Source organism: Polistes dominula, unplaced genomic scaffold (genome assembly GCF_049000335.1).
Source record: "Polistes dominula isolate Pdom_NZ unplaced genomic scaffold, Pdom_raw_medaka contig_15, whole genome shotgun sequence".
Lineage (NCBI taxonomy): Eukaryota > Metazoa > Arthropoda > Insecta > Hymenoptera > Vespidae > Polistes > Polistes dominula.
Window position 1 is genome coordinate 3,887,769 of NW_028300915.1, and position 15,161 is coordinate 3,902,929.

At 34.1% G+C, this 15,161-nt stretch overlaps 3 protein-coding genes across 4 annotated transcripts in view; 1 reads left to right on the forward strand and 2 right to left on the reverse strand.

The window, feature by feature from the left end:
- The window catches only part of LOC107070842 (ceramide glucosyltransferase), a 38,963-nt gene extending 36,765 nt beyond the window's left edge, over positions 1 to 2,198 (reverse strand). For both annotated transcript variants that reach the window (XM_089170401.1, XM_089170402.1), the window contains exon 1: positions 1,014 to 2,198. In XM_089170401.1, coding sequence (XP_089026527.1) covers positions 1,014 to 2,198 — 1,185 coding nt within the window. The remainder of the gene's footprint in view (positions 1 to 1,013) is intronic.
- A 2,240-nt stretch (positions 2,199 to 4,438) lies between these two features.
- On the reverse strand, positions 4,439 to 7,361 carry LOC107070848 (uncharacterized). The gene is made up of 3 exons (XM_015329393.2): positions 6,619 to 7,361; positions 5,992 to 6,554; positions 4,439 to 5,906 (listed from the first exon to the last, which is right to left on the reverse strand). The coding sequence occupies exons 1-3, from the start codon at positions 6,880 to 6,882 to the stop codon at positions 5,543 to 5,545; spliced, it is 1,191 nt and encodes a 396-aa protein (XP_015184879.1). The 5' UTR covers positions 6,883 to 7,361; the 3' UTR covers positions 4,439 to 5,542.
- A 262-nt stretch (positions 7,362 to 7,623) lies between these two features.
- Rpn3 (regulatory particle non-ATPase 3) lies at positions 7,624 to 9,684 on the forward strand. The gene is made up of 2 exons (XM_015331599.2): positions 7,624 to 7,764; positions 8,074 to 9,684. Exon 2 carries the CDS (start codon positions 8,082 to 8,084, stop codon positions 9,573 to 9,575), a length of 1,494 nt encoding a protein of 497 aa, XP_015187085.1. The 5' UTR covers positions 7,624 to 7,764; positions 8,074 to 8,081; the 3' UTR covers positions 9,576 to 9,684.
- Positions 9,685 to 15,161: the final 5,477 nt, after the last annotated feature.

The window sequence follows — 15,161 nt, forward strand, 5'->3', positions numbered from 1 at the left end:
ACACTTAAATATTAACTTAATATTGTAAGAAGTGATGAGAAAAGTAAACATATGATTGTATACAAAAAATCCACGTTTGCGTTTATATACCAGTGTGTGATAAACGATTAATTTTATGCATGAATTGGTATTCATTCGTGAAACATATCAAAATTAAGATAAGCGTTATAGAGTATTTTATTTCTCCTTTCTCTGATAACGTGTGATGTTAGACGAGAATTGTACTAATTAAGTAGCACTTTGTATCAGGTCTCAGTTTTGTTGGAGTGGTCAGTTGTTATAAATTGTTATTTATATAGTTGCGAGAATTAAATTATATATATATATATATATATGTATTATATTATTATTATTATTAATATTATTATTAAACATTACGATATATATATACACGTATAGCCGTACATCGCTTCGCGATAAATAACTTATCATTCAGCTTCCTCTCTTCTCCTATAATACGTACGCTGACGAACGAGTTTCATAAATTTGACTTCGTTTGATTATTATCGATCAAACGTTTAAGTAGGCAGTAAAACTTTTTATCGATCCAGTTGAAAAAGAAATTCATGTAATCTCGCGACGACCCGATTCGTGCCATTTTTGCGAGGAATTATAGAAGTGGATAGAAGAAGAAAAAAAAATGATATACGCGAAAAGAGAGAAAAATCATCGTACGTAGAGAGAGCATATCGTACATAATATGGTAAATATCGTAGATATGTAACGCAAGATATAAATCAGTGCGCGATATGCCATCGAGTATCACTAATATTCTTCAAAATTTGCGCGACGAGGAAGAAAATAATTAGAAAAAAAAATATACATAAAGAAAGAAGAGAGAGAGAGAGAAAGATGGAGAGAAAGATAGTGAGAATTAGAGCGAGCGAATGAAACAAAGAATAAGAGAGAGAGAGAGAAAGAGAAAGAGAGAAAGAGAAGAAGAATAAAATATAGAAGAAAAAAAAAATAATCGGAGGGAAGAAAGAACGATTTTTGCTATCCTAGTATTTTACTTTCGTCTTGACCTCCTCCGCGACGCCGCCCCATCTGAGTTTGTAAACGCGCGAACGCCACTGTATCAGAGGATCCAGGACGGCTTGAATGAAGAGATAGGGTCTCGTGATCTCACTGAGAAGCCATCCACAGACGAACATGAGTTTGTTGAAGGGCAATGGCCCGTTCTGTACGACACACAAAAGCGTCCAGTCGAACATGAACCACAATAGTATGTGTACGAGATAAAAAACTAAAGAGTCCCAGTCGAATAGAACACTGGCAGCCCAGGAGGCACAGGCACCAAGTACGAGGCACTCGCTGAGAGGTTCGAAGACGATCGTGGTGGGTAACATGGCGACACGAAGTTTGGCCCACCTCCTGAGCCTTGCCTGGAAGGAGTGTAACTCGCAGTGGCCGCTGTTTTGTAATGCAGGCTGCGAGCAGACGGTTATTCGCCAACCACGGTCGGTCAATGACTTCGCGTAAAAGAAGTCCTCCGCGAGGTAGACACCGAAGGTCTTCAAGCCGCCGACTTCGTCCAAGGTCGCCTTACGTAGTAAGGCCGACATACCAGTATGACAGTTTATTCTTAAGAGATCGGCCGCAAGGTACATCCTTGATTGTACCGTACCGAAAAATATCTTTTCGTAGGCTGCGGCGAAACCGTCACGGTCGTACGTGAACGGCATCTGGTGTACCAATGCTACTTTATCGGTCATGTAGTTGACCATATCCAACAGAGTGTCCTCCTTCATCCTTATACCACTATCGCTGATCAGTACCAGCTCGTATTTCGCCGTTTCGTAAGCCGGTTGCATATTGTTGATCTTAGGATTGACCCCAACGTTGCGACCACCTACGAAAACTCGCGCCTCTATTTGAGGATATTTTTCTATTAATTTCCCGACTAGCATCAACACCGGATCGGAATCGTCCTCGACACAGAAGAGCAATTCGTATCTAGGATATTCTATTGTAAAGAATGTCTCGAGATTTCCGAATAAATTCGGATCGACTCCCATTAACGGTTTGATGATCGAAACGCCAGGCAGGGGAGTTTCGTAACTTGGTATTTGAGCAATCTTACGATGAAGTTTCCAACGGCCGGCTATCAAAGCCAACACGTGAACGATCCACATGCCCGACCAGAATATCATGAAGAATATCGCGAACCCGTACAGGGTATACAGCATGGAGTTCATCTTCGAGTAAAGGACCGCAGGAGGGTGAGGTTGAGGTCGAGGAGGAGGGAATAATTCACGGAGATGACTCAGAGAACGGGCAACCGGCAGCGGCGTGCACGGTTGTTCCGCGTGCTCAACTCCAGTCCTTGTTTTTCTTTTTCTATGCTATTTGATCGTCCGAACGGCTTCTTTTTCCTCGAGGTTGTCGTCGTAATACCTAAGATCGAGGTTCCATCGCGAGGCAAGCCGTAACCTGAGAGTAAAAGACGACGACGACGGCGACGACGACGACGACGACATCTTCGAGGCTCGCTTCGAGGGGAGGGAGTGGGATCACGCGAGATGATTTATCTCCTTTTTTGCTGTCTCCGCCTCTCTCCTCATCTTCGTTAACGTCGTCCTTTCTTTCATCGTTCTTTTCCTCTCGATCGTCGTCGTCGTCGTAGCGAGTGCGGCGTTTGCGAGTCACCGCGCACCACCGCATTCAAGATGATCCTTTACCGAAGGAGTATCTCGTGTCGTTCTTCCTTCTCTTCTCTTCTCTCTTCTCTTTTCTTCTCTCTCGGACTTCGAGGACGACGGCGACGGTGATGGTCGCGCCGGCGATGTTCGCGTCTGCCGTCGTCGTCGCGTTACGCTAGTTTATCGTATCCCTCAACTTTTTCCAATACTTTTCTTATTACTCTTCCCTCCTGTCGCGTTCTTTTTTTCTTTTTCTATTGGTGTTAATTGTCGTCAGCGTTGTTCGTAGGTGATGAAAAACGCGTATGCCGGCACGATCTTCGTCGACACGACCGCCACCGTCGCCGTCGCCACCGTCACTACTATTACTACCACCACTAATAGCTTTGCTGGGGCCACCACTACTACTACTATAACTACTTCTACTATCAGCACTGCCACCACCAGCACCAGCTTCGCCACCTCCACCACAATCACCGCCACTACCGTAGCCGCTGTAGCCGCCGCCGTAACCACCTGGTCGACACGCGTCACCTCCAAACTTCCAAATACCCTCCTCGGTGACGTATTCAAAAAGGGAACAAACTTTAGTCGGCAAACGAACGTCGAGTAAGAATCTAGCTCTGGGCCGTACTCTTGACCAGTATTCGTTCCTCTTCCTCCGAGATCGAGGAATATCTTCTTGGTCGCCGTTGTTCCTGTCGTACCTCGCCCGTCTCACGACGCCGTGCACGGCGCGTCCCATCGACGCACCGTGGCGCTACTCTTTCTCTTCTCCTCTCTTCTTCCTGACTATTCTTCTTCTTAAATTCAGTGACTCGTTGCACTCTTGCTTTCTCCCTCACTCACTCACTCACTCACTCACTCGTTCGCTCGCTAGCTAGCTATTCACTTATCCTTTCTTTCTTCCTCTCTCTCTCTCTTTATCTTTATTTTTCGTTCTCTGTTTAATAGAAGGTTACTCTACTACCTTGCACTTCTTTTATGAACACGTAACAATGTTACGTGTATCACTTGTTGGCGCGATTAAACGTTCTTTAACTTTTTTCTTCCCCTTTTCCGTCTCCTCATCGGCTACTATCACTGACTTGTTCGTTTCCTTTACTTTCAATTGTTATTCTACTCTCCCGTATTTTAATATTTATTTTTTTTCCTTTTTTTATATTTAACGTTGGATAAAATAAAACTCGCGCTCTATTCTTACTTAGCTTCATGTCGGTACGACGCGCTCTCTCGGCTATGTACTCATACTTGCGCGGACCACGCCGAAATTTGACGTTAATCATCCGACATATGACGACACTACTTTATATCGCTAACCCACACCGCATCTAACAATAAGGCTGACACTCCTGCTCAAAACGCCGCTACTGTCGCCACCACAGCTGCCGCTGATGCTGCTGCTGCTACTACTAAACTTGTGCAGAACGTACAGCGACATATGCGCCCCTTAATCGACCAATCCACCTTCTGCAATTTTACGTAGCGGCATCACCAAAATTCAATGCTTCGATCTTATTATTTATCTTTTTTTCACACCTCGTTTATCTTTTATAATGTTTTCTTAATAAACTTTATATTGCTTTCTTTTTCCCACGTGTGTATAAAAAAAATTATTAGCTTAGAGCTAGTTAGCTAAGCTCATTAATTTCACAATGTTATTATAGTTAGAGGATGTTTGGGAGATAATAAAAATGCGGAGAATGTGTTATGTTCTAATTAACGAATTTAAATATTGATTATTCCAAACAGTTTATTGAAATTATTATATGTAGAAAGAATAACGTAAGAATGTATATTTTTTATTTTTTATTTACAGATAATTACTTACTTTACAAATTGATTCATTTTTATTTTACACTTTCCATGCTTAGACGTAATTTATAATAAATCTATGACTCTTTTATTCGTGCTAATTTATTTGTTTCTAATTACAAAATTATTTCTTATTCAAGATGAGAATTTGTAAAGTCGAAATTATCTGTATTTGTTTATCACATAAAAGCGACATTTTTAAAAGATCGCTAGTTTTTAATATAATATTTATAGACTATATAAATTAATGGAGAGAGTACGACTAACAAATGTGAGGAATTCACGATGTTACAATTTTTCCTACAATTTGCATCGTTCTAATATAAATATTCCATTATCAAGCTATGTGACTATAATTGGTTGTTTTTCTAAATAATTTTTATAAGTTTATTGATCAAGGTTAATGTGTCAATGAAATATCTTAAAAAGCAGACATGCTGCTGTGTCACATTCATAAAAGTCATCATTCACAAAAGTGAGCTTGCACTTATGTTAGATAAACTATGAATATATATTTCGTTTTTATTCATTCTCTCATCTTATTTATTATCAATCTAAATGTATGCTCAATTTGATGAGTAATTGTACATAGACGTTTACTAATTCGTTCAAATTAATTCATATTGCACCAGAAGTATAAGAAGCAAATTGTAGTAACTATTTATCAAGCTGTAAATATTACAAATTTGTATGATTTATCATTTTAACTAATCTAAGAAATAGTTTATTTTGTATACAAATAAACGTATAACGTATTGCTAATATATAAAGAAGTTTATAGAATATACTTTTTGTACTTATATCGTATAGATATCATAAAATATATTTTTCTATCAAATTCTATGTATTTGTATATCTATTTGTTTAACAAATGCATTTATTCTGGTTGTGCTTTCACGTTTTCTTTACATTGCCAATACTTTTGTTTTTTTTTTACATAAATATGTAAAAGCACATAAAAAATTTATCTCTAAATATAGATTAATATCTTTTTTATTAGCAATACTCTAAAATTATCACATTGACATTTTAGTTGTCATACAATTAAAGTTTTTACCACATATTAAATTGCATCGTTTTTTATCTCAATAATGTGCTTCTTCTATATATCCTCTCATACTTTTTGGCAATGGCAATTTGTGAATATTGTCCAATCTTGTATTTTGTCGTATAACAAAACGACAAAGATATTGTAAACTCTTGACTTGAGTGAACCTACTTACTGGCTTTGTTAGCCTTACAGGAAATGACGGACAACCAGGATACTTGGGTCTCGAATAACAAATTACTGCAGATTCACTGAAGTTCATAGAATAATCAATCAACGCAGCTATGGAAGTAAAGGATTTACTTTCTCCACGGTTGCATAATGAAAACAGACCCCTACTGTGTTCCATTCTGGCATGAAGTAATTTTCCCGATGACTTAAAACTTAATGTTAATAAATACCTGTTAATAAATATCAGATGAAATATATTTTGCGAATCAATATGTTTAATTTTATAGGGAAAGATAAGTAAAAATGATAGTGTACCTGTCATCGGATGAATCTCTAACTAAAAATGCACCATCTGGTTCTGACATAAGTTTAAGATCAGCCTGGTTTCCAGATATGGGACCCCAATACCAACCATATTTGCTTAATTTCAATAATTCTTCAGTGAGACAAGCTTTCAGCTTACTTTCATCATTTATTGCCATATCACTTTCCGTATCTGTATTACTTGTATGTTGTACTATTTGTCTTTCATCTGTAGTTTGCAGTGCTGGTGACTCTAGCGATGAATTGATATGAATTTTATCTTTTGTATCGCATTCTCTATTAAGTACTTCCAAATTCTTCGTTTCTCCTTCCGAATAAATATCTGTCTCACAATTTAAAGGTGAAGAAAATTGAGTATTACAATTAACTTTGTTCTCGTCAGTAGTATTTTGTATAACAGTGGTCAATGAATTATCTGTATCTGCAGAAGGAAGACATCGTTCGACCACTGGTGTGTCAATATCATTGGAAGATTTTGTCGGTCTTTCATTGTCAAACATAGAAATTATTTGTTGGGTCTCGTTAAGATAATCAGATGTTATGGATTTGTTTGCCTAAAACAATTTTGTTATAATGTTGAAAACCTATACATATAAATATATATAAATATATGCTTACTTTTTGTTTAGCTTTGCGTATTGCAAAATGCTTTTTAATATTTCCAAAAAAACCATGTTGTATTTTATTGGTAGTATTATTTTGTGGTTTACATGGTGCCACGTTGATAGTGTTAGAATCTTCACTCTTCCACTTGTTTTCATCTGATTTTATAACATTTTCACGATAATGTCGTTTCCATAAGAAATCCAAAGATTTCTTATTTAATTTCCAAGATATTAAACCGTATTTTGAAGTTTTAGAGTTATCCATTTGATTGACCATATCCAAAACAGAATAGGACAGAGTTTCGTTCTCATTCAAATTTGAACAAAACACTGAATCTGATTAATTATCATTTGTAATATTTAGAGTATTAAAAATATTTATATTTCAAATAGTTTGACTATTATTTTCTTCTAATCAAATTAAGATACACATGTATCGACATATTTAATCTTTCTCTTTTTTTCTATTTCTCTCTTTAACTTAATATGTATTTATTTTTATCAAAAACTGACACTATTTTTATCACTTTTTCGATCAAACGTATATATAATCCTTTACTAATTGCAAGTCAAAAACATCGATCAGTGATCAAGTGATTCTCTAAGAGTTGTTTATTCGAATGTTACTGCTAGTAAACTGTTTGATTAAAATACAATTAAATATTAGGATTAATCATAAATTATTTACTCACTGTAATCTTTGATTATAAAAATTAATTTATATTTTTTTTATTTTCCTACCTTTTCTTAGAATAGTCAATTATTAAGATTTATTTCTATGAAACAACAGTCACTCATTTGTTAGTTGGAACCGTTATCTGGTGATTACCAAGAACTGTTAATTACGTTTTATAATTCTTAATTGATTTTGATGAACAAGATCTCATTTGGGAAATAAAAGATTAAACGTTTTATTCTACTTTTTAAATTTCTAAAAAAGCTTTATTTTTACGTATAAATTGTTTTCGAAAATGTAGTATTATTTGAAGAAATTTCATTCGCAGAAATGAAAATTTTGATTGTTCGTGTTAACAACAGAGGTCACTGCATGTATCACATGAACGTCGTTGCTGTGCGAATAGTCCATGAAGTATAAAAAAGCAGTGAATTGACATATTGCATATCGCTTTATTAGAGGTTAGAAGATCTTTAATTAAAGGTAATATAAAGATATAAATTATATTAAAATATTAAATAATCGTAAAAATAAACTAGAGATTAATTGCTATTACAAAACTGTTAAATTTGCACATATAGAAGAGTAATTGCATGAAAATATTTTTTGACATATAGTTCGATTTGTATGAATTTATTGTTTAAACGTAAATATAATATTAAATATATAAAAATATTGGATATCTAATAATGAATTTAAATAAGTTCTTATTCTCATTTTTTTTTTTTTAGAAGAAATTATTTGCACTTATATTATATGCAACATTTATATTAAATCGACTTTTTGATATAGATATCAAAATGGGTGTACTCGGAAGAACTACGGAAGCAATGGAAGTAGAAGTTACTGATACTCAAAACGGAGAAGGTGATTCGGGAGATAAGAAGGATAGCGATCTTGTTGTTATTCACGAGATTCGAGAGCACACTCGTCAAATTGAAAAAGCTGTACAAAACAAAGAACCACGATTTATTTTGCGTGCTCTGCGTACTTTACCTAATACACGTCGCAAATTAAATCCCATTGTATTGAGAGGGCTCATCGGTGGATTTTATACGAAGTCAGCAGCAGAACGCGAAGCACTTTTAGTTTGGGTAGATGAACCAATGGAGATAGATGACAATCAAACAGCTATTCAAAGATTTAGAAGTTCTTCTGCTATCTTATTACCAGAAATTGATGCTTATATTCATTTACTAGTACTTGTGAGATTAATAGATACTAGAAAGTACGACGATGCGGTACAGTGCTCGGAAGCTCTTATGCAAAAGATCGTAATGCAGAATCGAAGGACTATAGATTTAATAGCAGCTAAGTGTTATTTCTATCACTCGCGTGCTTATGAATTAACCAATAACCTTTCCAAAATAAGAGCTTTTCTACATCTCCGGTTACGTACAGCTACTTTGCGTAATGATTTCGAAGGTCAAGCTGTTCTTATTAATTGTTTATTACGGAATTATCTTCATTATAATTTGTATGATCAAGCGGATAAGCTTGTACTTAAATCAACTTTTCCTGAGTCTGCGAGTAACAATGAATGGGCAAGATTTTTATATTATTTGGGAAGAATTAAGGCTGCAAGATTAGAATACTCTGCAGCTCATAAATATTTAGTTCAGGCAATGCGTAAAGCACCGCAAACTACTGCAATTGGTTTTAGACAAACCGTGCAGAAATTGGCAGTTACAGTAGAACTTTTATTAGGAGATATACCGGAAAGACAAATATTTAGACAGGCTGCTTTACGTCGTGCTCTTGCTCCATATTTCCAATTGACACAAGCCGTTCGTTTAGGAAATTTACAAAGATTTGGAGAGGTATTAGAAAACTTTGGACCACAATTCAGAACAGATCATACTTTTACATTGATTTTAAGATTAAGGCATAATGTTATTAAAACTGCTATTCGTTCCATTGGACTTTCATATTCGAGAATTTCACCTGCCGATATTGCACGCAAACTCGGTTTAGATTCTGGTGTTGACGCTGAATTTATAGTAGCAAAAGCTATACGTGATGGAGTAATAGAAGCTACATTGGATCCCGAAAATGGTTATATGCGTAGTAAAGAGACTACTGATATTTATTGTACTAGAGAACCACTTTTAGCGTTCCATCAGAGAATAACGTTTTGTTTAGACTTACATAATCAAAGTGTCAAAGCTATGCGTTATCCACCAAAATCTTATGGGAAGGATCTTGAATCCGCGGAAGAACGAAGAGAGAGGGAACAACAGGATTTAGAATTAGCAAAAGAAATGGCGGAAGAAGACGATGATGGTTTTCCTTGAATTATTTCATTACTATTAATATTATATTTTAATTGTATTATTTAATCGATTTGGCATATAAAACAATTTAAAGTTGCATTATAATATATTAATACATGATGTACAACTATTTTCGACTATCATGAAGTGTAATTATTTTCAAAGATTCATTTTAATCCTTTGCACTCCGCACGACTTTCGACGCTGGGTAGCAGCAACTCCGCGCGACTTCGCGGCAGAAACGGCACATTTATAGATCCTCGTATTATTTAGTATAACTTTGGAACCAAATAACGGATTCTAATAATAATCTAATAATGATACTGGACTTATATTAATATTAAGAAACATATTTACCTAAAGAACTTTTACCAAAAGAACTTATTTACCAAGAAAATGTATGTGTGTAATAGCGTTGCAATTGAAAAAAGCGAGCGCGTTCCGTTGTATTTGAAATGTGATACTATTTGATAATATTTCTTTGTACATTATAAATCTCACTATAAAATGCTAGATATGATCCTATAAAAACATTTCTTTTACAAATTCTTCTTATCGCTCTTCTTAAGTTTCGCCATAAAGTTCTCGGACTGTCGTGAGCACGCGTCTCGCATTCTCTTACAACACAAAACCCGCTGACATTTTTTTTATATATCTTTGTTATTTTACTATATTTTGATTCGATGTCTTGTGCTATTTTATGAAAAAACAACAGGGAAACATGCATGTCTCAAAAAGTTGTGCTGAAATAACTTAATTCCCCATAATCACTAATAAACTTTAATGTCTCATACGTTGAGACAGCGGAGTGCAAAGGGTTAATATCCCATATTGTATAAGTCTAATAAGGAGAGTGCAAGGTCTTGAAATAACGGATTTTGTTCAAATTTGGTAGGATGATAGATTTTGCTTCTCTGTTCACGAATATATATGATTATAAGGGACACTACTCAATAATTTTTTAGATATTTGCAATTAAAGATGTTAAAGATGCCATTTAGTCCTAAAATTCAGTTCTGTAGAAGCCTGTTAGAAGCCGAGTTGTTCGAATCCGGGCTGGGTAAATTTTGTTGTTGTCTATTTTTACATATAAAGATACATAATGGAGTTTAAATAAGTTGGAAATGAAATGTCTTTAATGACTAGAAAACTTATAAGAGTTTTATTTGTCATTATCATTCGTATAAGTACAGAATAATATAAAAATAAAAAAAAATAAATAATAAAAAACAATAATAAAATAAAATAAAAATAAAAAATAGTAATAATTTAAAAATTGACATAAAATAAAAAAAAACTCATCTTGCATGGATTCAAACCATAACAACTCATCTTCTTAAGTTACGGTAAACCGAACCGTTGCCCTTTTGCTGAACCCGTTATATACAATCTTTAGCTACAGAAATAAATTTAAGGACTCAAAAGCATCTTTACCATCTTTAATTGCAAATATCTAAAAAAATTATTGAGTAGTAATAAGGACCATTTTATGATATATATTCATGCAATTTTTTATAAGTTAGCTTTGATTAGCTTTTCTTGTTTTGTTGGTAATATAGAAAATGACGTTAACCACTTGTGTACAATTTCGTCGATAATTATCACATTTCTTTTTTTACCGACAGTAAGTTCATCAAAATAGAACGAAAGAAAAATTTGATACGGAAATTGAACATAGATGGCACAACTTGTACTTTATCATTTATTAGAATGTTTATAGTTATTTTATTGTATTTTGTGTGTGTAATACAAAACTTGAGGAACGAGATATCTTCTAAAAATAAATAATTAAACTTTTATTTAGAATAGTGTATATATATCTTCTAGAAGAATAGACGTTCAGATACGAAGAAAAAAGAATATATATATATATCATATGGTAGGAGGATAATATTACATTATATTTTAAGTTTATTCATTTTACCCTTAAACATAGAGATCTCTCAAAAATTTGTTTATCATTTTGCAATTTATTGTATTCAGGATTGGTATTTTGAATTCTCATGAAGGTGCACTAGACTCGTGTAATTAAATTACGTTATTTAATCAATTATATTATTTTACAAGCGTACTTGTGAGAAAGAGAGAGAGAGAGAACAGTAACAGGATTAAGAAAATTAATTCTAAAAATTAGTTGTTAATACGATTGGAAAATATAGACAACAAACGCTTAAATAAGAAAACGAAACGCATAGTTTAGCATGTCAAGTTTAGTGACGTTTTCAATGATTGATGAAGTATCAGTTAAGAATGTCTCAATCGATGATCAGGTTCTACCGTGGTTCATTATAAACAGCTAACAGTGAGTCGACTCAACTGGGCGTTATCTCAAATCTCGAGGGTTAGCCTTGTTAGCAAGCTGAACTATGGACTATTACATTTATCGAAGTCGATCCACCAAAATCGAAAAATGACGTGTATAGGCAGTGATGGATATTTTCGAAGGAGCAAAGGACCTCACATTGTCGTAGATCAAGTCGAAATCTTGCCTGGTACCGATCGCGAAGAGATTAAACAGGTATGATATTTAATTAGTTTGCTTATTAAAAACGAATATCAATGTCACGATAATGTTTCTAAGTTATTTACTATTTGATATAGAGAAAACAAGTATTATTAACGTCATTTGAATGTTTCAGACATTTTAACGAAATTTAAATAATTAATGTAATAAATTAATGTATTTAAAATCATTTAACCACTTAAGTTGCACGCTCGAATTAACTCGAGCGGCGTTGTATTACGTTGAGCCAAATTGTTCCTTAAGGAGTTAACCTAAAAAGATTATAAAAAATACATTAAATACTGATTAATATTTTGAAAAAAATAGAAGAAACATGGGTTTACTTGAAAAATATAAAGTCAGTTGTAGAACAATTCTTAGAAGTTCGTTAGAAATCATTCTTATATATTTGTTCCTTATAGATATTTATGTTAAAAGAGTTGAAAGAAAAATGGCGGAACGTCGAAGAATCGGTCATACGATCGCGAGAGCTTGAGAGGAGTCCTGAATAAGGTATGTCAGAGGGCAAGGTGGGGATCTACGAGGATTCTCGCGAGAGGTTTCAAGAGGAGGGTAGAAACGGGGACCGAGATAAAGTCAGAATTATGATAGTCTCCGTTTAAGACAATTAAGGTAGAACCGGTTCACAACACGTGTTACAAGCGAGGCCCTCCCCGTATCTCCTCTTTCGGGCTCATAACCCGGCGTCATGTCTTCTAACTAGGCCCCTCTTAAGCTACCCTCAACGCCAGTTTAAATATTGACTACCTCAAAGAGTCTTTCAAAGTGGAATATAAGGACATCGTCTTTCCCGGTCCAACGTTTTATCCTGGGTTAAGTTTTGTCCACTTTTCTTTAAGGTTTGATTACTCTGAAATTCGGACAATATTTGATCGTTGAAGTTTCGCACGAGATGTGAAGATAGGGACGATGCCAGTTCGTCGATGTCATTTGTTACGGCTGTATCAGATCGTGGTGTATGCGCGACACGTATGCATATATGGACATATATATGTAAGTATGTGTAGATACACATACTTTCTCTCTCTTTCTCTTTGAAAGGAGAAGAGACGACTCTCATAGCTTTGCCCAAAATCATTCTGTCTATCTATCAGTGATGCACTTTTTTCTCATTCTATTGAATGACCGATACAGAAAAGTACTTCGTTACGAACGAGTTTGTACACATAAATAAATTCGTTACTTATTATTTTAATTGAAGAAAGCTTAAACAATAAAATTATTTAATTGATCCTAATTAATGTATACAACTGTCTTAATATAATATTATATTTATTATTATTATTATTATTATTATTATTATTATGAAGTTGATATTAAAATATGATTTATATTTTAATCGAATGATAGTATAGATTAATTTTATATATTACAAGAGGTGAGAAACGTTTAGAAAGAGTCAAAACATTTCTACCAAGGTAGCGTTTAGTTACTCCCAATGATGATTCGTTATTTTTTTTCTCGTTTATTATACCCTTCTGGAATTTGTCTAGTCACGCGTGTTTAGTATAATAACCAATTCAGCTTCTTAAGATGATCTTGTACTATAAAAACAATTTTATGTTATCAAAACTTTATTATATTTTTTTACATTACTATGTTATTCGTTAATACACATGTATACACAAATAATTGGATTTCTCGGTTCTGTTATAAAAATAGTAGACAAACGGCAGGACGTTTTGACATCTTAATTTGTAAGTAAGTAACTAAGTAAATAAGTATATAAGTACGTTTCATTGTCAGACAGGTGAACGGGTAAGACAAATCGTTCGGTTACGCTATCAAGCATTAAATTCATTTATCCTTTTATTCTTCGATCTTATCGTTGCTTTCTCAATGGTGGCACGTCGTAATCAAAGTCTTGATTCGACAAAGAGAGTAGAGGTGTATAGTTGTATGTATAGTCCTGCGGGGATAAAACTCGATCACGATTTCTTACTCGTAAATGGTACGTTCTCGTGTCAAAATGTGTGATCAAATGCGTTCAATAATTATAGAGTTAAATATTTCTAAAAATAATTTAACTTAACAAGTAATAATTATATATTTTGTTAAATAACATATTTGTATTAATCGACGTAAATATAATTATGTCAAGAAGAGTTTGTTAGATAATTATTTTTCCATAAAAATTTATATACATTTAATAACAAAGTAAATACGTTTCATCAAAACCATGTAAAACGAGTGAAATTAAAAAGTAGATTTAATTCAAAACAGTAATGGAAACTCTTAGCTGTATAAGTTCTTAGTTATGAGTACGTGGAAAATGATTTTGAAATCGTGTTAGAGGAAATAAATTATATAAAAAAAACAAAATGAATTTTTTCTTGGACCGCATTATCTCGAAACTGTGTAAAAAGAAAACTGTTGCATGTATAGGAATAATTTCAAATAAAGATTACTACGTTTTAACAAGGATATATATTCATGATTAAATGAAAATTATAGTACGTCAATAATCTCGATAAGATCATTCTTTTTTTCTTTTTTCCTTTCAAACTCAACTATTTAACGAATCCTTGAATTTTCTATTCCAGGACAACAGGGGTTTTTACGTAGGCGTTTTCAACACGTAACGACGTTTCTAGGAGCTTACGATGATTAAGGTATATACCTACCTAGTTATTTTTTCTCATTCCTTCTTTTTTTTCTCATCTTCTTCTTTTTCTTCTTCTTCTTCTTCTTCGGCACGCGAAGACGTAAAGCACGTAATAACGAAGAGAGAATCATCGAGATAGGAAGAAGCGAATATAGTTGGCTTTCACGATGAACGTTGAAACTCGTGGCAACGCCATCAATGGTACATCTACCGGCCATTCCAGGTTCTCCATTGCAGGTAATTCACTCTAGCACGCATAATATCTCCGTTCTTAGTTGGCCAAGAGGTCGACTTTAGTTCCACGCTTTTTCTTGGATCATCCGGGATCATCCACATCCACATTCACGAACAACGTTGAATTTTCTTCTTGAATTCTCCTTTGTCGTTACAGTGAGAAGACGAATAAGAAAGAGATGAAAGTAATTTTATAGAAGCATTGTACAAGCACGTAAGAAAGACATAAAATCGAATGAGATCT

What these genes read in the sequence shown, in the direction of transcription:
- Rpn3 (XM_015331599.2), top strand. Translation starts at nt 8,082, where the DNA reads ATGGGTGTACTCGGAAGAACTACGGAAGCAATGGAAGTAGAAGTTACT.
- LOC107070848 (XM_015329393.2), bottom strand. Translation starts at nt 6,882, where the DNA reads ATGGTCAATCAAATGGATAACTCTAAAACTTCAAAATACGGTTTAATA. An exon ending in TACGCAAAGCTAAACAAAAA is followed by an intron (nt 6,555 to 6,618) that starts GTAAGCATATAT and finishes AAATTGTTTTAG; the next exon opens with GCAAACAAATCCATAACATC. An exon ending in AGAGATTCATCCGATGACAG is followed by an intron (nt 5,907 to 5,991) that starts GTACACTATCAT and finishes ATTTATTAACAG; the next exon opens with GTATTTATTAACATTAAGTT.